This window comes from Cyprinodon tularosa, unplaced genomic scaffold (genome assembly GCF_016077235.1).
Source record: "Cyprinodon tularosa strain WSP-4 unplaced genomic scaffold, ASM1607723v1 ctg63, whole genome shotgun sequence".
NCBI lineage: Eukaryota > Metazoa > Chordata > Actinopteri > Cyprinodontiformes > Cyprinodontidae > Cyprinodon > Cyprinodon tularosa.
The window spans coordinates 575,572-603,381 of NW_024039374.1; the positions used below are offsets into that span (position 1 = coordinate 575,572).

At 36.6% G+C, this 27,810-nt stretch overlaps 1 protein-coding gene across 4 annotated transcripts; it reads left to right on the top strand.

Annotated features, from left to right (window-relative positions):
- The first annotated feature begins 18,000 nt into the window (after nt 1–18,000).
- Nucleotides 18,001–27,414, top strand: LOC119798547 (secretory carrier-associated membrane protein 1-like). 4 transcript variants are annotated; one of them, XM_038308061.1, is made up of 10 exons: nt 18,001–18,246; nt 20,102–20,182; nt 20,349–20,459; nt 20,997–21,011; nt 21,268–21,379; nt 23,485–23,613; nt 23,789–23,948; nt 24,030–24,131; nt 24,217–24,334; nt 24,913–27,414. In XM_038308061.1, exons 1-10 carry the CDS (start codon nt 18,190–18,192, stop codon nt 25,072–25,074), a joined length of 1,047 nt encoding a protein of 348 aa, XP_038163989.1. In that variant the 5' UTR covers nt 18,001–18,189; the 3' UTR covers nt 25,075–27,414. The 4 variants fall into 4 exon arrangements, with proteins under 4 accessions (XP_038163989.1, XP_038163991.1, XP_038163992.1 ...); XM_038308063.1 differs by lacking the exon at nt 20,102–20,182; XM_038308062.1 differs by lacking the exon at nt 20,997–21,011 and having other exon boundaries at nt 18,002–18,246.
- Nucleotides 27,415–27,810: the final 396 nt, after the last annotated feature.

A 27,810-nucleotide genomic window follows, 5' to 3' on the forward strand; every position in this document is an offset into this window, starting at 1 on the left:
TATATAAAAACACAAAAACACATTAAAGCTAATATTCTCCCTATTATTTCCATATACGCAACAACATTAATCCAAAAAGCGGATGTGCTTTCTTTTTTCATGACTGTATATGTCACATTATCTAATAGACTGTGTTTGTCAGAGCACTCATATAAAGGTCATGGATCACTGAATCTACATGAACCTCTAGGAAACACAGCCCATGGAGAAACGGCAACAATAGAGACACAGTTGGAAAGATAGCGGTTTGTGTCCTGTACTTTCCACAGACACATGATCTCCTCAAGGACTTGGCCCTGTCAGCCCCAGCAGCCAGCCATCTGAAACAGGGGCATGATAGACTATCAGAGGAAGGGAAACTGTTCAAGGGAATTGTGTGGATTTAGTGGTCTAGTGCTGACACATGGCTTTGAGCATGGTAGAAAAGCACTTTAACTCTTGAGTGCTTTTATCGCATGCACACACTCCATAAAAAGTGGGTTTTAAATCGTCGGATGGCTTAGACATACAGTACAGCAACACAGAGTGTGCATAGCACTACTTCAGTGGAAAAATGGCTTTAAAACTGAACCAACTGATATTTTACGCTACATAACAGTCTTGCAGTTGGTAAAAGTAGACGTTCATAAAGGGAATACAGACAGAAAAGGTGACTTAGATCTTGTTTTTAATTAAACTTGTGACTTTAAATATATTTAAATAGTAAGTCAGTGTTAACCAGTACCAGTACTTACAGGTACATCAAGTTTTATTCACATCAGTCAGAACAAATAAAAAATAGATTAAACAAAATTAATATTGGAATTAAGTTAGTATTGATATTAACTTAAATCCTAAAACCCTCTGTTCTTTGGGTTTTTAGACGTCTCTGCTCACAGAAACATGATGCTGCAGCCTGTTGGTCACCATTTTTTTAGGCCTGGAGTGTGGCAGCAGGAAAACACCAAAAACATGGAGGGTGGTGGGGCATGAGGGGTTAAGTGTTTCTCCAGGTTAGGAAACACTGAACTACTGTAAAACCATTATTAAATATAATATAAATATATACAGTGGTTATTTGTTAAAACAAGAATCTAGAAAAAAGTTAAAGATATGTAGTCTGGACAGAAGACAATAAAATCTTAAATTCTGGTCAACAAGCAAAAATGGGACAGAAACCCTCAATATACAACCCCAAACGCTGGCACATTAACATCAGTTACTGTATATGGTTTGGGGATCATATTCTCTATCCAGGACATAGAAAATGGTTGGAGCCGGAGGGCAGGTGGAAATTGCTACACTTAAGCTAAATTATGAGTATACTTGGAAGATTTTTATTTTAAATAATAATATTTTAACCCAAAGGTTTGTTTGGTATAAGAAATTAGAGAGGCAACTAAAAAAAGATAATAAATCTGCAATCTGTCTTTAAAAACATCTATTACAAAAAATGCATAACTATTGTTTCTATTAATAAATAATGAAAAAAGTTGGCTTTTGGAATTACAACACGCTTCCCTTCTTGTAATGCAGAGCAGCCATTTGTATTTTTACACTGATACTTTAACAGTTCTTTGAGCTTGGAGACGGATTCATACATAAATTCCATGGAAAATGAATGACCCTAAATGGCAAAGCTGGTATGACAGCCAACAATGATTAGTAAAAAAAAATCCAGGCCTGTTTTGAAGCTGTTCCATCTTTTTATTCTGGACAGTAATGAAAATGGTTGCACTGCAATATATGTAAATTTGGTTGTAATTTTATTCGATCTATTACTAAGCCTGTTTTTGTATATTACAGAAATAATAAGCAGAGGCTTTACTACGAAAAAGAAACATGGAAGTTATAGTATGTCCTATGTGATATTCCCCTCTCTACTATTCATCTCTGTAATAGAGATGCAAGGTTTGTAATGCTCGCTGGGAGCCAAGCATGAGATTGAGGATTTCTCACACACCATGCATTATTCATAACCCAGAGCAACAGAGTGTGTAAGATGAGAATTACACAGCATGAAGAGAACAGGGGAGAGGGGGATAGAGAGGAGTGGAGGGGAAGAAGGAAAAAAAAATAGATGAGATACAATGCGGAAAAGAAGGAGATTTACATGGAGAAACCACAAAGCAGCGATTGATAAATCCGTTCATTTCAGGGTTAACACCTGCATTGTTTTTGGAGGTTGAGGACAGTTGGGTGGAAGAAATACATAAACATATTATAGCCCAGAATGGTCAACAATTTGCATTTGCTAAATGTGGGTATAGTGAGTTCTACTTTTATTCTGAGCACAAACAGAATAGCGAGCAGGGAATTTCAGGGTTCGTGTTCAGCCTTAGTCTCCGTAATAAAAAACAGTGGGAAGTGAGGCCGGGTTGGAATTTATTTGTTTAACAATAGAGAAGAAACAACCTAGGAGGGATGGAGCAAAACAGGAGGTATGCCGTCTTCACTGACAGCTTGAGACCAAGAAATTGCAAGAATTATTTCTGGACGGTTAAAAAAAAAAATTGGTTTTATGTCCGTTACTTTGTTATTACACTTTCAGTCACACGCATCAGGATGTCAAATGGATTTTCTGTGCTTTTTAAAGTTAAATTGGTACATATAAAAAAAAAAAAAACAAGTATTCAACACTCATTTTCTGATTGTAATTCTGATTAGTAAAACAATAGCCATACAACTTTAATTCTTCCTCTGATGACCCCATTTGCTTGGTCTGAAAGCTTTTTAGCAGGAGACTAATGCTGTTAGTTTACCCAGTTAATGGAATATTACATTACATTTTTTTCTATTACATATGTGAGCACAACTGTGTGTGAGCATCTCCACCGATGCAGCCTTAATGACAAGAATGTGATGGTTACTGGCTTTTTAGCTTCCCAGTGATGAAAAGCCAGTATTAATTTGGGCTACAGATTTCATTTGTTCTGAACAGGAAAAACAATATAAATCACTTTTAGCGTGATTAGAGTGAGAGTTAGATTAATCCAGGCCTGATTAGGGCATTATGCCGGCTTGTTATGGACACACAGGGTGACTGACGGTAATTACTGTCTGTAATAGGAGAGTGCACGTTCAGTCAAGCTTTGAGCCGGACAGTGTGGCTGAATATACGTGTGCAGTTATCTATATGCGGCATGTGACAGTATTGCTTGACTCAAATTAGCAAATTAAATGATTTTTCTTTTTAAATAAACTGTGAGTAGACTTGTCTGCAAGGCAGGGTGGAGATATTGCTAGCTGCATGCAAAAAAAAAAAAAGACTTATGACTTTGTTTATGATTATAGATATCCTTCGATAAATATATTCACCTGGATAATAAAAAACGATTGGCTGATATGTTTGGCAAATATTAGCTTGCAGAAAACTCCAGAGGTGCTACATCAGCAAATCAAACCTGACTGCAGTGGAAAGGTGTTTGCAGAGACACTTACATCCAATCCATCAACACAACATATAGACAAAACATTAGTGCAGTTTCTGCCGAGGCATAAACTTGAATCACGTTACAACCTCATTTATTTCCATCAGTATGTGTCATTTTCTCTTAAAGACACAAATCAAAATCCAGATTCAAATCTTCACAGCTATGAATTTTTTGTCTTTTTTATAACTTCAAGATCAGTTCATGAGATTTACAGGTCCGGTTTATATGACAGGTTAATAACTAAAAGAGCAGACAAGCTGATGGTAGGAGGGGCTGGATGGTGGATGCATTGTTGATAAGCTGTAAGACTTTATGAAATAAAATTTTCTTAGAAACAAATGAATGAACACCAAATACACAGTCCCTTATAAAATGATAATAGTTTAGGTTTCAATGCAAAATATTAAGTCAGGGTGTCTGGCTATCATCTGACAGCATGTTCAGATCTGCTTCACCAACAAAATCTAACAAAAATGGCAATCAGTGATTAGTGTGATTCTTATTATAGCCTTACGATTAATGCTTTAATAATTAACTGATTTGTGAACTTAAAAATATTCTGGCCCAACATTACAGCCTGTTAGGGAGGGATGGAGGGTCCTGTACCGAGGCAAGCAAAAGCCACTGCTCTAGACATGTAATTTCAATAGACTCTGACTGTAAATGAGAGCTGTCCCATTCCTGTAGGTTTTTTTCACATTTAAGGTTTAAGCATGCCTGCATTCTATCCAAAAAACAGAACAAGACTTTGAGCATAAGACACCATCGTCATAAAATTATTTATAATTGAAGAGCATTTGCCTGGTATAAAAGGTTGTCACGGTAAAGTCCAAGATTACTGGTAGGGACTTTCGAAAGCAGTTAAATGCTTGAAGAAGGTTAACTCAGGCCAGGTGATCTGTGTATATTACATTAACAGCTCAAATTGATTAATAACTAGAATTCTATTTTGAATATCAGTAATTGTTTTTTTAATCTTTCTGTTCAATTGGACTGAATTTAATTATTTTGCCTTTTTTTTTACAGGTTTAAAAAACATCTGTTATGAATTTTCTGTTTAAAAATAAACTGAATCTAAAATGAAATTGCTTCTAAAATAATTAACCATAGATATAATGGAAAAAATAAAAGGAAGGAACTATTTGCATGTTTTTTTTCTAAAAGAGCCATAAAAGTTACCCTGATGTTTTATATCTTCTTAGCAATGGAACAGGGAATAAAGTCTAGAAAGAAATTATTTGCAGACTTCTATAACTCAGACATGGATGTAATTCCACACTTTTCCACACTGATGGGAGCCCTGGGCATGAATTCAGTGATAATACTTAGAAAGGACTCCATACACTGCTGTTATCATTACTGCAGGGAATTTCCAGCAGGTGCAGGGCTAAATATCTTTTACAGTTTGGAAGCAGACATAAGGTACCCAATGAGATGTATCCCATTAAAGGCATGGAAAATAACTAGGCATATTTAGCACCACACTGCACATCTCTCTTACAGCAGCCCTCCCTCTTCCATACTTCTTTTCCTTTTAACCACTCCCTTCTTCCTCTTGTCATTCTCCCCTTCTTCTTTATAGCTGCAATTGCTCATTTTTAATACATCACCACTAAAGTGAAGTTTCACATGCTGTTAACATGCCAAGCCATGTGACACATCCCCCACCCCCGTTGCCTCTTTTTGGTTGCAAAACAATGTTCTAGAAGCTGATTTTATGAGTGCACGCCTCTGCTCTTTGCATGTTTATGTCAAATATTTGGAACAACCGAAATCCATTGACTGAAGCAACATGGATAAATCAAGTCAATTCACAGACGGGAAGAGCAGCATAGGCCGCAGCATGAGTGGCCCACTTCATGGCTGATGTGAGGAGCACTGCATTATTCAATTAATACCTGAAAGGGTATGTTTTATGCAATATTTACAAAAGCCTCCACAAGTTACCATGCACAGAAAACACACAAAACGTTCCCCACACAAACACAAGGGTTTGCGTTTGCATCCTGGGAAAAGACTGGACTCCCCTTCCATTTTGCCAAATCAAATATACAGTGAGAGCAAGCTAAAAGGCACTTTCAATCAGCCTCTCTGGGTCTGTCTGTCAATCTGGGAACAACAACAATCTAGCCCACTTGGAGTGGTCTAGTCAACATCCATTCCCCAATAAATTCAATCAGAGATGCTTTGTGTGTTTGTGTATGTGTGAATGTGTGCATGTGTCTATATGTGCGCATCAGAAAGCAAGCGTTTATGAAAGAGACAAGGTTTCTGACACATTGCTTTAGCACAAAAACAACAACAAAATTTAAAGTGACATCTGCATGTATGGAAGAACCTGAATAGCTATACGGCAAAAAAGATGGAGACACATCTGAGTTGGTGGATTGTGCCTTCAGTCCAACCTATTCCTCTTTCAAAGTGACAATAAGAATCTCTAGTTCTCTACATAATCTCAGAAAGCTGACACTGCATGAAAAGTGGGATTTTCGTCAATATACGGCACTGTAGATTGTCGTGGAACTTCAGGTTAGCGGCAGTATACGGCAATTTGCAGGCTTCGACGAAAACTCCCGTAAATTGTCAGAAATTGACGTGGAATTTCTTAGGCAGTGTTCCCCCCATGCCTCCCCCCCATGGAATTCTAGGGGAGGCTTTAACATGTAAATGAACATGCTGTGAGCTATACAAATGCAAACCAGGGTTGCAGGGGGGGTTTTACCCCCCCCTGCAACCCTGGGTAAGAAAATCTCTGATACAAAGAGATCAGGTATAGCCTCTTACATTTTAGCTTGAATTGATTTATTTAATTAAAGTATAGAGACCAAAACAGATCTTTAGCTGACAGAGCAATACATTTAGAGCAGTAATTATTTTTTTTTAAATTTGCATTTAAGATAAAAAATAAAATGTTGTCTGTCAATATGCTCAATTCACAATTACTTAAGTGGAAAAGTTTCAAGAAATGATTCTGAGATGATTCACTTTATAACATGGCGCATTATCCTGTTGGAAGTAGCCATCAGAAGATTGGTACACTGTGGTCATAAGGACATAGGTCAGCATGCTAAATTGGTTTTAAGTGGCCCAAAGTGTGGCAATAAATATCCCCCAAATAGATGGTAGAAATAGATCAGGCTCAGTATAGCCTAATTATAGACTCTTACATTTTAGCTTGAATTGATTTATTTAATTAAAGTACGCTAGATTACTGTGTATGCAAATGTTATGTAAAAAAAATACACAAAATAATTTACTTCAAAAATTAGTTTTAATCAGAATCAGTTGGCTGTAATGGTTAATTTTTTTTTTTAGATTTCCACTTTTTTTTTTTTTGTTATTGAATATATAAGAAAACAATAACAATCTCAAATAACAAGTCAATAACAAATATTTCAATACAAGAAGAAATATCACAACTCCTGCTTTTGAAAAATAAAATTAAATGCACAGGCTGGAACAAAGTATAAAATAAAATAAATAAAAATAAATAAAATAATAATAGTAGTTAAAGTAAATTAATCAGTGGGGACTACCAACTGAAATTCTTCAATTAACTCAAACAATTTAATTGCATTTAAATTCTGCATCTTTCTCAGACATCTTTTGAAAAGGGAAAGTTCATTTTTGAGAGCAGAGATTGGGAGGGAGCATTTTGCATAGCGACATTTATGGATATAATACTTTGTTACAATTATTAGAATATTGATTAAAAATTCCAAATTTTTTTTTTCTTTAATGGATAAACCGAATTGAATGTTTTGCCAGGAAATAAAATCTAAATTTATTGTTTTAGTTTTTGGGAATATATACAAACTATGCTCTAATTTCTAGATACCGATCTGTTTTTACTATAATTTAATTTGACAAACCGGGTCTTCTCTACATTCTTTTTTCTGTTTGGTGCGATTGCAATAGCGGGTCTTGATCTGGACGGACCGGAGGGGAGCAAAAAATAGCTCAGCTCCGTATTTTGACGGTGAAGGACGGAGAAGACGTACGTGGGCGGTGACGAGCGGAGGATGTGGAACAGCTCTCATTGATTTACATGACAGACAAGTAATACAGATAGTAGGATGGACATTTTATTAGAAATAAATCATACACTGTTCAGAATACGAAACATGGGGCTGATAGTTACATTTGTGTGGGTTCCAGCACATATTGGGGCGGAAGGAAACGAGAGGGCAGATAAAATGGCAAAAAGGGCAATTAAACATTCTATTAGTTTTATAGTTAAAATAAGTAAATCAGAAGGAAAGAGTATTATTAAAGAGAAACTTATGGAAATTTGGCAAAAAAGGTGGGATGAAGATAAAACAGGAAGATGGTTTTATAAAATTCAGAAGATGGTAGGAGAAAGAAGAAATGGAAGAAGAAATAGAAAGGATGAAAGAGTGATAACAAGGTTAAGATTTGGTCATACAGGACTTAATCATACACTTTTTAAAATACAAAAACATAAAACGGGCAAATGTGATTTCTGTGATAAATATGAAACCATAGAACATGTTATATTAGAGTGTCATAAATATGAAAAAGAGAGAAGATATATGAGAAGAGAGTTTGAAGACATTAAGGAGAAGGTTAATTTATTAGATATACTGAGGAAAAATTTAGGGAGTAAACACATACAAATAATTATTCGATTTCTAAAGAAAACGAAATTATTCCATAGAATTTAATTATAGTAAGTGTGTTTGTGAGTGAAGGAATGATATACAAAGCTGTGCACAAATATGTTTATATTTTTAAGTGTGAATGTTTGAATGTATGTTTAGAAGAAGTTAGGGTAGAATGTATCAGGATCAATATTTAAACCATCACGAACCACACTCCATACCAGTAAGTGGCGGTAATGCTACTAACAGTTTGTTGCCAACCGCCATAAAACTCGACAAGAAGAAGAAGAAGACAGACAAGTACTCCGTACGTGAGCGGGGCGGAGCGCTGACGGAGTATGTGGAATCTGGGGGTAAAGGAGGACAAATACACGTCCGGCTGGGTGCAGCGCCGGACGCCGGACAGTGCAATGAAAATCCGGACTGTCCGCCCTAAAGCCGGACATCTGGCCACCCTATCTGCAGTCGAGCAACTTTGCGGGATATATACGAACTCGAGGAAGAGAAGACGGGTGCACAACGCCACGCTAGCGGTAAATATGTTCGATTACTGGTAGCTATGCTAAAAGCAGCCTAGCTTAGCTAGGCAAGCTAAAGACAACCTAGCCTAGCTAGGTAAGCTAAAAGCAGCCTAGCCTAAAGCTTTACTAAAGTGTATTTTTTGTGATTCACAGGAAGCATTATGCCGTCTTAACAACTCGGAGACTAATTGCAGGCGCTATGAACCGGCAGGGGTAAGGTTTAAAGAATATGCTTTCATTCTGCGGTAAAAGGACATGGATACGGATGGATACCGACCATAGCTTTACTTTTTTTTTTTCTTTCACAGACTACAGTCGCCTCACAATGAGGCGGTGACCTCCTATTTGTTTGGATTTGCACGATGTTGATAAAGACGACATTGTGTGTAAGTGACTTGTTTTAATGTTTTCTCCTTCCTTGTTACTGTGACTTGCGTTTGATTTTTTTTATTTTTTTATTCATACCACTCTCATTTAATTGTTTTCCAGCTGCCTGTAAGACGTATTATGAGACGGTATGCAGGAGCTTCAGATACACGTTGCTAGCCAGCACGCTGCGTGCGGAGGCCGCCAGGCTATCTGCTCGGAGTCGGGCCAGAAGAAAGAGGGTAAGACTTTATTTGGTGACTATTTTTCAGGTGCATTGATAGATGTGTTGTGTCCATATGCAGTGCGCTGATTCATGTTTTTTTTTTTTCAGCTGCTGAAGGCGAGGCAGAGTGTGCTGGCAGATGAGGAAGTGGAACTCTGTAAGTCCGCCACCGTCGACCTCATGTCCGACGAAGAAGATGGCGTCGTCGGCGGTGTCTCTGGATGGATTGTACGGTCGCCGCCATTTCGTAGGCCGGATCTCACTGAACTCTGTGTTAAGCTGCAGTCCCGGTTAGAAGCGATGTCGAAGTACAAGGCCACGCACAGTAGGCGTCTGCACATCGGACCTGCCTCGGAGGGAATGCTGCCTGTTACCTCCAACCCAGAGGAAGCAAACGGACCGTTCACGGAGTTGTAATTTTTAGATACGCATGTGTTTGGATACGCGTTGTATATAGTTGTGTGTGTTTTAATAAAGCTCTTTCTTTGCATAAACAGCTTCCTGGCAAATGTTCATTTCCTGTATAAATTCATTCATGTCCTTGATGGTAGCATAATAATTGTGTAGTAGTGTAGGATAACATAAATACACAGCATATGAATGAATAAATATATGAATATATATATATATGAATGAATAAATATATATATATATGAATAAATATATATATGTATATATATATATATGCCAACCAATCACGAGCGGCTTCACTTGTTTAAAAAGAAGTGGTTCCGTCCAATACTCAGTAAGAAAATTAAAGCCTGGCGTGGCCACGTGTGGTTTTGCTGCCAATCACGAGCGATTTCATTTGTTTGAGAATAGTGGTTTCAGCCAATACTGAGAAGGTTATTCAAGCCAGACCTGGCCAGCCGCGCGGGTTTGCTGCATTCATATGCTAATTAGGGCCATTAGTACAGCTGATCGCTCTCCACATACGTCACTGTCCGTTTCCGACAATTTGTGGCACGACAAACGCGGACAAGCACGGGTTGCAAATTGTCGGAAACTGACGAAAATCAGGCAGATCTGCGGGAGTTTACGGGGGTTTACGGGGACGAAAATCTCACTTTTCATGCAGTGTGAGAAGCAGAGGCAACCGGCCCCGGTTAATGACATTGAGGTGGCGGGCTGCACGCTGGAGTGATTGTCTGACTATCTGAGACCCAAAAGCAGCGTGAGCAGGCTCATCATGGCCCTGCACACTCATTATTTGGCCACAAATGGAAATGCAAATCGTTCGCTTTGCGGACGCCTCAAATTTATTAAACTAAAAGGTTTAATTTCCATTTTTTCTCTGCATCAGCTTTATTTATAAATGTCGTGCCCTATGAAGACCCAGTTATTTTCTTCCTCTCCAGCAGGCTCTTAACAAATCTGCTCATTAATATGGAAATGGAGAATCAATTGCTTTTCCACTGACAGAGGGCTGCTTCCCTCGGCGGCGTGTGTAATGTGTTCTGACTGGTCATCAGCGCAAACAATCTCACTAGCAAACACACAACACATACAGTCGCACAAACCAACACTTTATATATCTGTATCTTAGGCAAGAGAGCGACTTGAAATTGCTGGATTTTATCTTAGCACCATAGAATGAGTTGCATACCGAATTTTCCAGCATATTTAAGCAGTGCCAGAACCCTACCAGATGTTGGCGCATTAATAACCCATAATATCAAGAGCTGCTCATCCAGCCTTTCAGCGCCCTAAAATAACACTCATAGACTTTAATTAGATCTAATTACACACAAGGTTCTTATCTAGGGCAATGGGGTAGTTATAGCATCTGTGACTTTTTGCTTTGGCTGTAATATCAAACTGTGAATTGGATAAGTGTTCACACCCTTTATCTTTTCACATTATGTCACGCTTGCCAGAAGGAGCAGTCAAAAGATCCAAAACACTGTTTTATCAATCAATCAAAAGAATTACCATTAGGGGCATCGATTCTAGCAATTTAAACCTAGATTCAACTCAAGCTGAATTCAGAGATCTGAATAAAGCCCAGGAAAGCAAGGAGCTGGATTTTTTCATTCAAACATTTCAGATAGTTCTCTTCTTCAGAATGTCCACACATATCTCTGAACCTTAGCATCCAATTGAATGCTCTTTAAAATTCCTAAGTTTGGTTCTGTTCAGATCTGTGATCCTCTATGGAACCCAACCACACACTTACATGTTTTATTTCGATTTTAATGTGATAGGCCAAAGCAAAACTATGAATGAGTGTAAAGTGAAAGGAACATAATTAATTATTTCAACATTTATCTTTTGGCATAAAAAAAGTGTTGTTTATAAATGTATTCAGCCTATTTTTACAATGATTAAAACAAAATTGAGTTTTGCCAGCTGCCTTTAGGCAAGGCAAGGCAATTTTATTTATATTACACAATTCAGTGCATGGGCAAATCAAAAGTGCTTTACTTGAATTAGATAATAAAATACAAGAAAAATAAAAGAAGAATAAAAAACATTGCAAAAACATTTGCAAAAAAACGAAATCAATTAGGGTTAGATTGTAATATGTAAACAGCACCAGTTCAATTCATCATTTCAAGTGTGTGGTAAAAAAAGCGTATTGGCCAGACAATGAGAACATCAAAGAAGAGGTTCAGACATCAATGGTAACTCTGGAGGAGTTTCCAACATTCATAACTCAGTGGGGAGAATCTTTAATAATGACAACAATTAGTTGGGATTTTCTTAATCTGGCAAAATTGTTCTAAATTATGTAGGACTGTTTGATTGTTAAAAGAAAATAATAATGATAATAATAATAATAATAATAATCTATTTTGGGGCATGGTAGAAAAAGTGTGTTTTGATCAAATGCGGAGAACTCTGGATTACATGCAAAACACTATATGGTAGAAAAGTAAAATTCTGAAAACACTGTCTCTATGTTGAGACACCGGGATAGTGTTGGTCAGATTTAATAATTAGATCGGTGCAACAAAAACGTATGAAAATTCTGGGAGTATGTTGGTTAAAAGCTGTAAAAGGTTTGAGGTTCACCTTCCAGCTGGATAACACTCAACAACCGTGCAAGATTGCAAAGAATGGTTCAGATTAAAGTATGTACATGCAGTTATAGTCCAGACCTAAATCTTATAAGACTCTATAAAAAAAACTGTTTTTGTTTAAAAGAAACTTTCCAAAAAAAAATGACTAAACTTAAGCTTTTAATAAAGTAAAGATTAATCATTCACATATTGTCTTGATTAAGGAAGTTATTACATTTTCAAACCACACCTTTCAGAGTTGTAGTTTAAAACATTTTGAAAAACATATATTGCTGGCACTTATTATCCACCACATGCAATCTAAACTATTTACACTGTAGTGCATTGTTTTAATTTCATAAAAAAAACATGAAAACATTGAATGGGTGTGAATTTGTTAGGCACTGTTTTCCCTCTATTCTGTCTCTTTTTCTAACCCCCCAGTGTTTTTGTTATGTCTTCCTTTTAGTTGACAGCAAAAGAGCAACTATCCACTCCAGCCTGCAATTTAATGAACATTTCTAAATGGCCATGACCAGCTGGTTAAGAGACTCATGTAGCAGCTATTAACGAAAGTGGCTGTTTCCATACAGTATCATGTGTAGAAGCAGAGTTAGAATAGGAAAAGAAAAAGATTATTATTTTTCACACTGCGCTATATACAGTAGATGCATGCACACATTGCCATAACCTAGCATGGCTTGTTTATCTTTCGCATTTTGCAGCAAACAAACCATGTGACGTAAATTCAACCCACAAAGCAGAGCTTATTAGTGATTCAAGGTGTCTGTGTGTCTGTGTCCTATTAGGAAAATTCAGTTTCACTCAAGGTTTCAGGGCTGCAGTTGCAGACCACTGGCCATTGATTATTCATAGAGTCTGTGATTGGGTCCATTAATACAAGATTAGGGAAGGAACCGATGCTCATTTTCTCTCTGTTTGTGTGTGTTTTTGTGATTTAGTTTGTGTGCTGTAGGTGAATTGTAATAAAGGTGCAGTTTGATTCATCCAGAGGCTATAAAGGCAAAACATTATACATGGAAAATATATCAAAAATAACATCAACAGGGTTCAAATTCAACTTATTAACACAAATTGGGTTTGTTTCATTTAGATGATGGTGTGATAGACTGCTGTAAACCAAAACGGCGAGGTGCCTTTGTTTAGAAATGAGCACCAGCATTCCAGCAGAGAAAGGGAATTGTTTAATCTCATACTGTAAGACTTCCACCCTAATAGCATTTGTTCTTCAATTGGAACTTAATCTGGGTAAATGGTGCTTAAATGTTTAAATCACATTTACAGGCTGTCAACTGATCTGATGTTCTTCACATGGTCACCCTTCGTTTGAATGAAAATAAATTGATGGCAAATGAGGAAAGATTCTGCAAAGTGGGCAGAAGAGACAAATTGCATTGTAGCTCCCCCAAGTGGGCATTGAGGGCAAATAGATAAATATTTGGAGCCTTTGAGAAGTAGCAAGGTTTTCAAAAGAGGCCTCTGACAACTTATTTCATGGACAAGTTGATAAACAGGGTAACCAAAAAGTTAAAGGAACTGCATCTAAGACTGAGGTCACTATTCTTCAAATAATAAATGCAGTCTGGGTTGCTTCTTCAGACCACTCATGTAAAAAAAATGAGCTGCTGACATTTCATATATCAAAGTCCTCATCATTATTATCATCATTACCATAATCATCACTTTCATTTAACACAGGGGATGGTGGTTGAATATGACTTTACAAATTATAACATTTACAAAATGGCTTCAATAAAGAAGACAATTTATTTTTATTTAACATACAGCAATTTCATAATTCAAAAAAAAAAAAATGTCTGTTCTTTTCTTTCATTTAAAACCTAAAGTATAATGACTGATTTTTCTTTCTATTATCAGTCAGGTTACAACCCAGCATGAGATTTTTAAGACCTATAAGGAGCACTATAAAACAAGTTAGTTACACAAAAACATTGAACAAATACATTATAATACAGAATTGGTATCTGCAACCTGTCAAGATGAGGGAGGCCATTGTGTTTTTAATCCAGAAGAGGAAAGATTATTATTATTTTTTTTTATGTTATTCAATGATGCTTCAAACAAAATCAAAGGTACAAACTGTTTCTGGCTTGGGCATAGGTGTTCAAGAACACATTAACTGGGGACAGAGAACTGTCCCTTATTTTATTTCTTTTTATTGTCTTGTCTATTGTTGAAAAGACTGCCTTATTAGGAATATTTAAAACTGTTCAGTCAATTAAAATTTATTCAAATTTTAATCAGAAATACTTTATTAATCCTAAAGGGAAAATAAATCATGCCCCATAAAAAATCAAAAGGTCTTTTGAAACTTGTATATGACAGTTCATCCATTATGGTATCAGTATCCCAAAACTTTTCATATGAATTTACTTCCTCCATTGCAATCAAAGGCTGATGGGGTTTATTATTTGTCACCAACTAGTTTAGTACAGACCAGTTTCATTTTTGCCGAGAAGAGCGTGATAAGTCTGATGTATAGAAATATCTATTCTGTTCGGCATTCAAGATTTAAGCTCAGACTAAATCCCAAAATAGTGACAAATAATGCTTCACCTTCCACTTTATGTTCCTTATATGTGCAGGAGTGTAAATGATTTGGTTTCTCTAGCCAGAGACACAAAGATAGCTTAAACAGAAGAGACCCACTATCAGTCTGGGACTGTTTGTGTTCCTGTGATGTTGGACTTGAACCATACCAGCATCTCTCTAAGGGCCAGGTTTCCTCTAAAGGCCTTTTGTGGGTTAAGAACATGCCCAGCAACATCTGCACTTCCATTTATAAGTTCTTATAAAAATTAGAATGGACCAAAGGGCATCCCTCTCATTCTAATGTCCTTCTATAGGGTGTTAACACCTGACTGCATCTTCGTGTTAGTATGTAATAGAATGAGAGCCGTTAATAAAACGGGAACAAAAATACCCTCTGTTATCTCTATTATTCCTGGAGGAAACTGAACATTCCAGAGACAACAGAAGAATTACAAAAAATATCAAATACTCCTTCCAGTGGCTCATCAGGGCAGACTGATGCCTTTGAGCAAGTATTAGATTTCTAGGAGTCTGTATACTGTATCCTAGATGACTTTCATTTTTATCCCTGGTCTATCAAAAGAGCCAACTTACTGCTGTTCTCTGAAGTCTTATTGAATACGTTTTTTGTGACCAGGGCAAAATCGGTCTGCTGTTACTATCATCATTGCAACTCCTCCACAATTCTTCAATTATTTTCACTCCTGTCTATATTATTACTAATCTTTTCTACATTGTAATGAATTTAATATATTTGAATAATGAAGGAATTAATAAAATGCATTTTGAACAAATAAATATGTGATATAGTTCATTTTATTCCTCCTTTTCCTTATACCCCATTTCAAATATACATATTTTAAAATATATCTGTTTCACAATATATGCATAGATAACCTTGCATTGTACCCTCCTTGTTTTGGTGAATCTGCCCAGGATGTTTCTTGACAATAAATTGTTTTTGGCTTTAAACATTATTTGAGCTTTCTGAATTTAAAAAAAACAATAATTTTTATGAAAATGTTATTACTGTGCTCCCTGAATCCGGTTTGGTTGTTTTTTCTTGCAGTGTGCATATAGGCTGTTTAGTGCTTTTATAAATATATCCCCGAGACACACAGGATGACGGATATTGCAAAAACAATGAAAAATGTATCTCTTCATTGCCCTGAGATTAACTACCCCTCTTTACAACCCTGCAAGAATAGCTGAGGGTATGATGATTGTGACAAGCAAGGAGGACAAAAATATGCTCTTTCCTGTTTTTCTCTGTGTCATCAGTTGTTTGTTACAGTGTTGAAGTCAATTACTCTGAACATTTTGTGACAATGATTGGCAGGATGAAAGAGAAATCAAAAAGACAATGTCATTAACTCTATGCTCAGGTTAACAATCTACATGTTTTTCACAGACCGATTTAACAAAGCAGATTTAACAAACTCAGACTTAAATCCTCAACTCTATATTGACCTAGCCTAAGAATGGAAATTATTTTTTTTGTTTTGTTTCACAACAGCTGGTGTGAGTAGGTTCACTCAAAGTTGAGCGTGTGCATTACAACTTTGAAAAGTCATCATCATCAGCTGCTAAAATCACATTTCTAGTTGCAACTGTAACAATAGATTTCCTAAAAGACATTTTGCCAACAGAAACTAAAATTAGTTTCATTAATTTAATAAAGTTTTGTATACCTAAAAAAGTGTCCATTTAGACATATATCAGCTTGACTGAATATGTATTTATGGTAACTGAAATACATTTCTTCCTAATCATAATAATACAAATTATGACCAGAAACAATCAGAATATCCATCCATCCATCCATTTTCTTACACGCTTGTCCCAAGTGGGGTCACGAGGGGTGCTGGTGCCTATCTCCAGCAGTCAACGGGCAAGAGACGGGGTACACCCTGGACAGGTCACCAGTCCATCGCAGGGCAACACAGAGACACACAGGACTAACAACCATTCATGCACACACTCACACCTAAGGACAATTTAGAGAAGCCAATCAACCTAACAGTCATGTTTTTAGACTGATAGAGTAACAATACCCACAAATGTAATAAAACAACTGAACATAGTAAAAATATGCAGCATTTAATGTATAATCCCTCAAACATAATAAGCTTCCCACAAATGTAATAGTCACTGCCTACTAAAAGATGGTAGAGTTTTTGAGTATAAACAGCCTGTTTATGGTGATGTGGGGCTTAGTATTATGATTTGAAGGCTTGTTCTTTTGTGCTGAATACCATTGTGCTCTGACAACAGAGTGATGGTGGTTGAACATCATCCTTGAGAATTTTCTGGTAGAGATAATGAAACCATCTTATTCACTTCGAAGGCAAAAATCGTAACAACACCCCCACGCTTTAAACTCTAATCTGTAGACCTCCCAGATAAATTATAGGTGCTCTCTATGCATTTAGGTTATATGTTTCATGATTTTTTTCTTGAACCCAGAATCTTTTTCAAATATGTTTTAGAAAGAAATGTACGAAAAAAAATAACTTATTAATTTCAGTTTAATATGGTAAAAAAATTCAGAATTCTGACTTTAATCATAGAATTTTGACTTTAATCTTAGATTTCTGACTGTTTCTCGGGATTCTGACTTAATCACAGAATTTTGACTTTAATCTCAGATTTCTGACTTTTTTCTCAGAATTCTGACTTTAATCTCAGATTTCTGATTTTTTTCCCCTCAGAATTCTGACTTATTTCTCAGAATTCTGACTTATTTCTCAGAATTCTGACTTTAATGTCAGATTTCTGACTTTTTTCCTCAGAATTCTGACTTATTTCTCAGAATTCTGACTTTAATTTCAGAATTTTGACTTTAATCACAGAATTCTGACTTTTTTCTCAGAATTCTGTCTTTTTTCTCAGAATTCCGACTTTTTTCCCATATTAAACTGAAATAAAATTTAAAAATCAGTTAACTTTTTTATTTTTTCAGTGGCCCTAGATGAAGAAAAAAAGTATATGTAAGGAAAAGAACAATGCATAGGGCCCTACTGTGCATTTTGTGTGTGTATAGGGGGAATATCTTCATCATAATTTAGGAAACTATTGTAGAAACAAAATCCTAGAATGCTGACCTTAAATGAACTGGCATTCTGGCTAGTATGATCAAATAGGCAGAAAACAAAATACACAAAGAGTAAACGTCCCATGGACCTTTTTGCAAACTTGCTCTCTATGGTTCCCATGTGGTGAACCTGCTCAGATGGTCCAGGCATTGTGATGCTGTCTGACTCCGTGACGCTGTTTATCAGCATCCTCTCAGCTGCTGCCATTTTTCTGCTACTGGCTATCTTGCTAATCGAGAGCTCTCCATCTTCAGGAGGAGGCAAAGAGGGCTGCCAACAACAATAAGGGAATTTGAATCCGAGGCGAAACCTTTCCTGGAGGATTGGGGGTTTCTCTAGTAAAGAAGACAGTCGTTAGAAAGGCGATACGATGTCTGATTTTGACAGTAATCCGTTCGCAGACCCGGATTTCAGCAATCCCTTCCAGGTAGCTAACATGGCTAGCATGGTTGCTGCCCATTGAGCCCACATTATTTACCTTAGCACCAAGGCTAATAAGCTAGACAGACAAGAAGCTCCTCCAGGAGTGTCAAATGCTATCTTATTTAATGATAATATAATGGTTTAAGATACGTTATAAAGTTATATCTCAGGCGATATTGCCGTAAATAACGTAATAACATCTGCAGTTGTATATGTATGCTAGCTGTGTAAAGTAGCTTTAACCGTCGCCTGTAAATATTTGCATAAAGCTACTTTTTTTAGAGGAGAATCTTATTTCTCATCTTTATTTAAGTTTAATGTCCGTGGCAACATTTTTTTCTCCAATTGTAGATGGGAGGTAGGCCGTAACAACTGGAAGAGCAGAGATGCAATTAAGCGCAAGCGATTTTATTAACGAGATTATTACACACAGCAATCCTCTGGACACATAAGCACCTGTGGTGTCGACAGGATTTATTTTAGCGTTTATTTTAATGTTATATATCTATCAAGCATCTAACAAGCTTTGTAACTGGATCATATAAATTAGCAAAAAAGTTTAAATAAACAATTGACCATTTACATCTCGTAGATAATTAAAAGACCTTTTAAACCTCATGAATCGTTGGTGTGATGCTTTCCACTGTTTTAAAAGATGGACCTTTAGGGAAATTTTTATTTCTAAATAAATAAAGATTGTTTAATTTACCTATAAATAATTATTGTCCTCCTTGGGCTGAACTAAATGGCCAAACTATAATAAAATATTTGAAAAACTTTGACTTAACATAAGTGATATTGTTTAACTTCAAACATGTTTTTGTTAATTATCTATTTTAGTTGAAGCCACTAACGTAAATGCACAATAAATGTTACTTAAGTTAGACTTAGCCCAAACTCAACAACTAAGATATACTAAATGAAACAAAAGTTTTGATTTTTGCTGTACAAATTATAGTTAAATTCTATAGAAAATTTCAGCATAAATGAACATAATTTGCATGTAAATGTTCCTCTGAATAATTTTAGACTATTTGCCCTTGAAAGCATAAACTAGCAGATTATATTGTTAAATGAATAAAAAGAAATGGAGTATTTTTTTGTTTAACTATGTTTGTGCGTCAAAGCCAACTGTATTTTAATTAAATATTTTTAGCACTTATAGCGGCTGCAGTTACACAAATATTTATATACATTTATTGTGGATAATAAAGATGCATTGATCCAATATTGATATTAGTATTGCTCTTAATATTCTAGAAAATTCCACATTGGCTATCAGTGAAAATCGACCCGATCGATAGGGGGAGATCCTATCCAATTAATTTTGTAATACATTTAAGAAAGGTTAACAATATGTTAAACAACTGTAAAGTCAACCCTTAATAGCCTTTGTCTTTAATTTAATAAATGCAATTAATTTGGAGCTTCACAGTTGCACATTTGTTTTCAGGTTTGGAGTTTGTCCTGTTAACATGACTTTGTTTCTCACATATACTAATCTCAAGTTGCCTTTTGATATATATGCGTACATAATACATAGCATGCTTGCAGAAAGGAGTTTATGACAGCGCCTCTTGAAAAGTTAATACTAATGATGAATACATTAAAGCAAACAGAGCTCTGGTGTTAGGGTTTCTTCTGATCTCCAAATTGAAGTTTCAGAATTAGTTCAGAAGGGAAAAAATGTGGATCAGTGCATTATAATAATCTAATTTCTGTTTGGTGAAGATGTTGACCTACGCCTAGAGGAGCACCCAAACAAGTGTATTTGCTAGGATTTTAGTTTTTTTTGGGTTATCTTTTAGAAGAAGTAGATTCCCTCCCTTAACTCCTGTTTGAACCTTTGTACCTTGTAGGATCCTTCGGTGACCCAGGTGACACGGTCTGCCCCTCCTGGTGGTCTGGAAGAATATAATCCCTTCACAGACGCTAGAACGGTTAGCTTCAGATTGTGCATGAGAGTGTGTGTGTCTGTATTTTAGAGTAACCTAGTTTACTCCTGTCTTTCCCCTGTCTTTCAATCTGAAGGTAAAATGACATAATATTTTGCGGTAATATTCAGTTGCATAGGTGACATTGTGGATGTCTTTTGCTGGTCTGCAGGCGGCACCTGGAAATGCTCCCAAACCTACACCTGCCCCTTCCCAAAACACGCAACCTGCCATCATGAAGCCTACAGAAGAGCCTCCAGCTTATTCACAACACCAGACTCAGGTAATCCCATAACATCATCACTGCTATGCTCTGAGCCACAGCTGTATTTCTTTACTTTCACTGCAATAGATAAATAATTCATCACTCACTAATAGATAAATGTATATAGATATATTTATTGTAAGCCGTTTTATCTTTAGCAGGGTTGCCAAAGATAATGGAGGACTCTATGTTCCCCCGCCCTGATCATGTGTTTTAATAATAGCACAATTTTACATTAGTAATTTTTTATTTGAGCTTCGAATTAAAGAAAGAACTTTGTTCTTCTCTCATTTGCAATCAAGTTAAGAGATAATGACCATTCATCTCATTAAGTTATGTCTCCTCTACAATTTAAACAATCATATTGTTCTTTTGTCTCTTAAGATGAATAAAGTCCTCCATAGTTAAAACCACATTGCAATGGTAATCATCTGATTATTTATTTAACTTAAAATCCTACATGTGTATCTTTTTGCACAACAGAACCTCCATCTATTCATTTGATTAATTTTCCTTGTTGTTCTTTATATACTTTTGTGTTTTCTGATGACCCAGCCGCAACATAACGAGGTACAGTCTTTAATCTGATGTTTCTATTTATCACAGAACAGTGATTTAGGTTTATCGACTTCCCCTTTTTTTTTACCTTTAATTATCAGATGTAGTTCTTAAAGATAGGTTAATACTAACAGAGATGTGTTTTTCTACTCCTTTTCCAAACTAACATAACATTTACCAAAATTAAAGATGGTGTAAATAATTGTATTATTTTAAGTAGGTTGCAGCTTTCAGGTGTGAATCATACAGGCTTTTCTGTGTCTTCCAGGACCAAGCTCGTGCTCAGGCTGAGTTGTTGAGAAGACAGGAGGAGCTGGAGAAGAAAGCTGCAGAACTTGATCGTCGGGAAAGAGAGTTGCAGTCCCATGGAGTTGCAGGAGGTTATTCAGATTTCCATCACTCATCCATTTATTTTCCTTGCAGCTGAAACTGCCCTTAGTGATCAGATCTTATTTCATTAAAGTTATTCAGCGTACAAGTAATTCTGCAATTAAAAAAATATTTACTTTGCTTTAGACTTGGGAAATAAGTTTAAATAACGCTCTCTATTAGGGGTACACATTCCTAAAATGTATCTTAGCTCTGTTTATTTAGACAAGTATCCTTAGCTTCTATTGATAATGAGCTTTTAGGTGATAAGAGATACATTGGTTATCACCCCCAAAATGTATTTAATAAGGTGTAATTTTGCCTGCATCTAAATCTCTGGTATAAGCAAGCTGTTAGAAACACCCCTGCTTCCATCTGATTCTGTTTAAAGTTTTTTTTAATCTGTTGGTTAATGATAATCGGTTCAATTATTCTCATACCAATAGTAGTTAAGAGTTATTCTCTATTTGAGTAATATCACTTGATCAACCTTTTTTAACATTACACACTACAAAATGAGTGGCAAAGGTATGATTTATTCTGATGTGATATCGATTAATATCAGTATCGTTAAATGCCTGAAGTTGCAATATTGGTATCGCATCAGAAATAAGAAAGTTGTATCAGAAAAACCCTACGTTGATCACATAGATTTAACGTGTTTAATCAGTTAGTAGAAGCTATAAATTTCTAGAGCATTAGTTGAGTAGTGAGTTATCATGTTTTGTTTTTGTTTGGTTTGGTTTTTTGGGGGTCTATAAGGAGACTCATCACAGTCTGCCATGCACTTAAAAGAATTTGGTATTTAATTTATTTTATTATAGTCCTAATTGTTACTCCAAATCTGTTATGATGTTCTATTAGTGAATATGTGTAGATTAGAAATGTATTCAGAAAAATTACAATCTAATTCAAAATATACATTTTCATTAACTGTACACTTCAGATAATTTTTTTTTTCAGTTGCATTGCCATTACAAGAAAAAAAAAGACAGGGTTGAATTAACATTTTGATTTTAAAACCAAACTAATTAAAAAGAATTTGCTGACTGAGCTGTTCATTGAAATTTAGCTGTATTTCGTCTATCTATGTTTGACCACCTCGATATCTCAGAAATAATGTTTGCTTAAAAAAAGCTAGAATTTTGTCTTTTAGAAATTTGAATAAAAGTTTTAGGTCTCATTCTTTTAAAACACATTAGTATTTATCCATCTATCCATTTTCTTCCACCTTATCGGGGGCTGGGTCACGGAGGTAGCAGTCTAAGTGGAGATGCCCAGACTTCCACAAACAATGCCTCCAACTGCTCTGGGGGGAACCCGGGGCGACACCAGGCAAGCTCAGAGACATAGTCCCTCCAGCATGTCCAGGGCCTTCCACGAGGCCTCCTCCCAATAGAACATGCCTGGGACACCTCCCGAGGGAGGCAACCATGAGGCATCCGGAATAGATGCCCGAGCCACCTCAGCTGGTACCTTTCGACGTGGAGGAGCAACGACTCTACTCCGAGCTCCTCCTGGGTAACTGAGCTCCTCACCAGATCTCTTAAGGCTGGTTTATCCTCAGAAACAAGGTCGTCTGCCTGTGTGTCACAGTTATCTACATCTGCTCTACTCTATGCGTATTTCCTGTTTGGTACCTTACCGGCTTGTTTTGTTTGTTGAAGACCGAGGTGCGCGAGGACGTTGAGACCCTTTTTCCACCTGGATCCTGCTCTTTTTCGCCCAGTTGTCTCTCCGTTTTTGCACAAATTTGCCCCTTGCGTTTTTCCACTTCCTCACCACCTCGGCCATATCTAGACCCACAGCTAGTTCGTGATTGCCCCTCTTGCATTGTGGCATGGAATAACAGTGCAGACCACGCTTCAATATCGGGCATAAATCAAAAATATCTGCGTCATACCTGCGACACACTGCTGCGGGAGTATAACCAGCCTTTAAGGGTGTGCCCAGCCCCCCTGCGAAAGAAACTCATCTCGGCCGCTTGTATTCGCGATCTGGTCCTTTCGGCCATTACCCAGATTAGCCTTCATATGCCTCATAAATCATAAAATGAAATGTTATTTGATATAAAGTAATATTAATTATCAAAACACTGTCTGCTTTGCTCATACAGGCCGAAAGAACAACTGGCCTCCACTACCAGAAAAGTTTCCTGTTGGTCCATGTTTCTATCATGATATTGCTGTTGACATTCCTATAGAGTTCCAAAAGACCGTCAAGATCATGTACAACCTTTGGATGTGTAAGTTGACCATCAACCTCACCACAATACAGGATGTAAAAATTCAATTTAGTAACTTCCTTCAAAGTTTTCTTATACACATAGGGTTAAAACTAGTTCTAACAACTGAATAATGCTGTAAGTATATCTTACTCTTTTCAGTTCTTGCTAAAGTTTGTGTGATGTGACATACCAGTTCATGCAGGTACACTTTTTGTGAACATGTTTGGCTGCCTGGCATGGTTCATTGTGGATGCCAATCGTGGTGTGGATTTTGGCCTGTCCATGCTCTGGTTTCTGCTCTTCACCCCTTGTTCTTTCATCTGCTGGTACAGACCACTTTATGGGGCCTTCAGGTAAGTAAGATAATATGTCATAATACTTAATGTTTCAATATGAATTATTTCCTAACAGCTCCTGTCTTCTTCTCACTTCAGGAGTGACAGTTCGTTCCGCTTCTTTGTCTTCTTCTTCATCTACATCTGTCAGTTTGGAGTCCATGTTCTACAATCTATTGGCATAACAGGCTGGGGAACATGGTAAATATGTTGTGCCATCACTTGATCTGTCTCTCTGACTGTTTACAGAGTTCCTTAAAGCTGTCTTTGGTTTGGTTTTTGCCAGTGGCTGGATTGCAGCGCTAACTGGTCTAAACACCAGCATCCCAGTTGGCATCATCATGTTACTGATTGCAGCTCTCTTCACTGCGCTGTCCGTGGGCTCGCTCATAATGTTTAAAAAGGTAACAAGATTGCCATTTACAATTGTCACACTGTTTAAAATATCTTCTTAATTAGGATTTTTTTAGGTGTTTGGAAATTAAATCTCTATAAATCATAAAAGTTTTCATAAAAAATAAGCGATCAGCAAAGGGTCCTATATGTGACATCTAATACTTCAGAGTACTTCTCAAATATGCTAATTAAATGATAGACGAATCATCATGGTAGCTTTCATTTAATGATTAAATGACACACAGATGGCAGCTAACGTCTCTGCAGACCCCACACACCCTGGACACAAAGTGTTTAGACTTTTACTTTAAGGTGCTAGGGACATTTACTTCCTCCAGTCTTTCTCTTTGATGAACATAAAATTAAGAGTCCCAAGATTACAAGAACAAACCTGTTATTTTAAAAGTGTTGTGCAGAGTGTGCTAAAAAATATTTAATTCCACAGGTGGTTCATTTTAGATTATCTAAAAATCCAATTTTAAGCACAATGCACTTCTGTTTCTCTCTGGTTTAAGTTTCATTTCATTGTGGATAGCATGTAAAACATCCAGAGACTTATAACTGTGCTTATCTCTGCCTTTTCTAGGTTCATGCACTGTATCGAACCACTGGTGCCAGCTTTGAGAAGGCTCAACAGGAGTTTGCGACCGGCGTCATGTCAAACAAGACCGTTCAGACTGCAGCTGCCAACGCTGCCGCTAATGCTGCAACCAATGCTGCTCGCGGGGCCTTCAAACCTCATCCATAAACATGTTCCAGGCACAGATGCTCACAAATATAACAAAACACACACAAAAACAACTACATGGAGGCGCTGAACTCTGGTCCCGGTGCCTCTCAGATTCAATAGAGCATATTTATGAATGTTTCCCCTGCACATTTATCTTCTGAGGTGCGAAGCAAAATAACAGACGAGTTACCAGAGTCGATCATCTTCACCTAAAACCTAACATCAGTGAAGACACTATGGAATTCACCCTATCAGGTCACTGTCCTGTCACGTCAACAAAGCGATTAAAGCTGGGCTTTAAATGTGTGTAGTGAGCGATCTGATTCTGCACTGTTATCCACTTTGGTTCTTTCCTCGTCCTTTTGTGTCCTTTGAGACGATCCTAGATGAGGCAGATGACACAGACGCTCTAGCCCAATTTGTTGTGGTGATGACCTCCGAACAGCTACCCGCTGGATCAATTCAGTGTTAGAGTTATGAGTTGTTAGAATCTTTTTGCACACAGTTAATTTCATTTTCGCTTTTTTTTTTTTTTTTTTTTTACAGATGGATTTCAGTGCAATACTATATATTTTGAGCAAGTAATGGGACATTTAGGACTTAAAGGTAATGTTTGCTAGATGTAGCAAGATGATAACATTCTTAATATATGAAAAAGCATTTCAAAATTATATTACTTAAGTCATGTCCCAGTTATAACTCTCAGTTCTGCTCTGTGTGCTTCTTTTGTTCGGCTGATTCAACTCCTTACCCTACCTATACAGCATGATGGCAATAGGCATGCTAAACAGAAATTACAGACAAAATCTTTGTTGCCATCTTCAACTTCATTTCCTTCTATCAGGCTCCACGGGTTTTTCTGCAAAAAAAAGTGTATTACTGTAATTCAAGTCGTGGTTGAAATATCCAGGTGTATTCAAAGTGGGTAAGTTCCAACAGAAACCAATGTACCCCTTCATTTTTTTTTCGATGGCATTAACTCATTACTACAGTATGTGACCCTCAGTCGTTTTTGTATCTGTTCTCACTTGTTAGACAACTAACGCTGCTAATAACCTTAGAGTCGCTTGATCCTGGGCTCTTGCTTTCCTGTTAGAAAAAAAAGAAGAAAAAAAAACAAGTATGGAGAGAACTGAAATGCCTTTTCTCTCAGGAGAATTTTTTTATTTTATTTCATAAGACTAACCTGCACATATGTTAAAATGAAAAAAGAAACCTTAAACTGTTTTCATGTACACTACATAGGCTAACAGTCCATCATTTGAGCTGATGTTTCTCTGTCTGTGTTGAATTACAGGCAGTAGAAAATTAGTACCCAGAATAAACCCTAAAGGAAGAGGGGACTGAACCTGATGCATACTCGGTGCCATCAACATGTCTTTATTCACACTAAAGTTGTACAGACTACTGTCACCAGAGTGAAACATGGATCTGCGTTTTTATCCTTCCGTCGTGCTTAGGCACTTCACATAGTGAACGTGATCGTCTGAAGATGTGCATGATAGATGAATGATAACCGCTGTGCAAAATATTAAATACTCCCAGAAGTAAATGTTAGAACATTGAGGTCTAAAATAAGCTCAAATCTTGGCAGTATTGCTTTTTGTTTGGAGTTATTTTTCTATACATGAAGCATTTCTCATTTTACATCAAAGTTAGTGCAAATAATGTGTTAATTTATGTTAAGTTATTTAAGCTGTTTGCATTTTATTTTTTATTTTGCCTGTGTGATTTTTGTAATGACAAGGTTAACGCGACAGCTAGGCTGTAGAAATGTTTGACTTTGCAGATCAGCCCTGCAAACATGCGTGTGTTTTATGAGACTGAGTGTAAACGATTGGAATGGAAGAATTAATCTCAAGTGTTATTTTATGTCCTGAAAAGCTGTGATAAACTACCAAATGTTCATAGAACTGTTTTGTTTTATCCAGTCGTGGCTTTGTGATGTGCACCCTTCAGTTTTACCTTAAGTTATTACAATACTCTGCTAAATAAACCCACATTATTACCATGTATTTATACTTTTTAAGTACTATATGAAGCCTTGCCACAGTGGGTAATTTTTTTAAGTGTTTGGCAAACTGGTTCTAATGTACAGAATAATCCGTTTTAGAAGTCTACTGACACAAAACAGTTTTCTTTTTTGTTTGTTTTTTTGTTTTTATTTGGGCCTGTGACAGTGTTATTCAACAGAATCAAATGGGTAAAGGGACACCTGTATATTTTGTAATGTTTGATCCTCATGATCAAACAAGTGTAAAAAGGTGATGCACTCCTGTCTGGCTTTTGTCGCATGTGAAATAGTTTCAGTTTTGTATATTTATGGTATTAACATTAAATAAAATTTGAAAGAAGTGATATTTGTTATTTCATTTTAGATCCATTTAAGTTCAGTTTGCAGACAAAGACTCCTTGTTCAGGAGTCTCCCATCCAGATCACTTTAAAAGCCTTAGCTGAACTTTACCACCATTAGGGAAACTATTTCTTTAAAAATTACTGTTTAAAATACTGTTGAGGATCATCTTTAGGTCTTAACCATATAAACGCATTTTGAAGGATAAAATGCGTGGAACTGGGAGGAATTTATATACTCATCTGGTACATAACTATTTATGGATCAATGCTTCTATAAGTTTTTTCGTATGTCTGGTTTGATCTCCTTTAACCAGAGGCAGTTTGCACTTTACCTGGTTCAGCTGGAGGTTTCTTTCTGTTAAAAGGGAGTTCTTGCTCATCACTGTCACTGCATGCAT

What these genes read in the sequence shown, in the direction of transcription:
- LOC119798547 (XM_038308061.1), top strand. Translation starts at nt 18,190, where the DNA reads ATGTCTGATTTTGACAGTAATCCGTTCGCAGACCCGGATTTCAGCAAT. An exon ending in ATTTCAGCAATCCCTTCCAG is followed by an intron (nt 18,247 to 20,101) that starts GTAGCTAACATG and finishes TGTACCTTGTAG; the next exon opens with GATCCTTCGGTGACCCAGGT. An exon ending in CATGTACAACCTTTGGATGT is followed by an intron (nt 23,614 to 23,788) that starts GTAAGTTGACCA and finishes GTGACATACCAG; the next exon opens with TTCATGCAGGTACACTTTTT.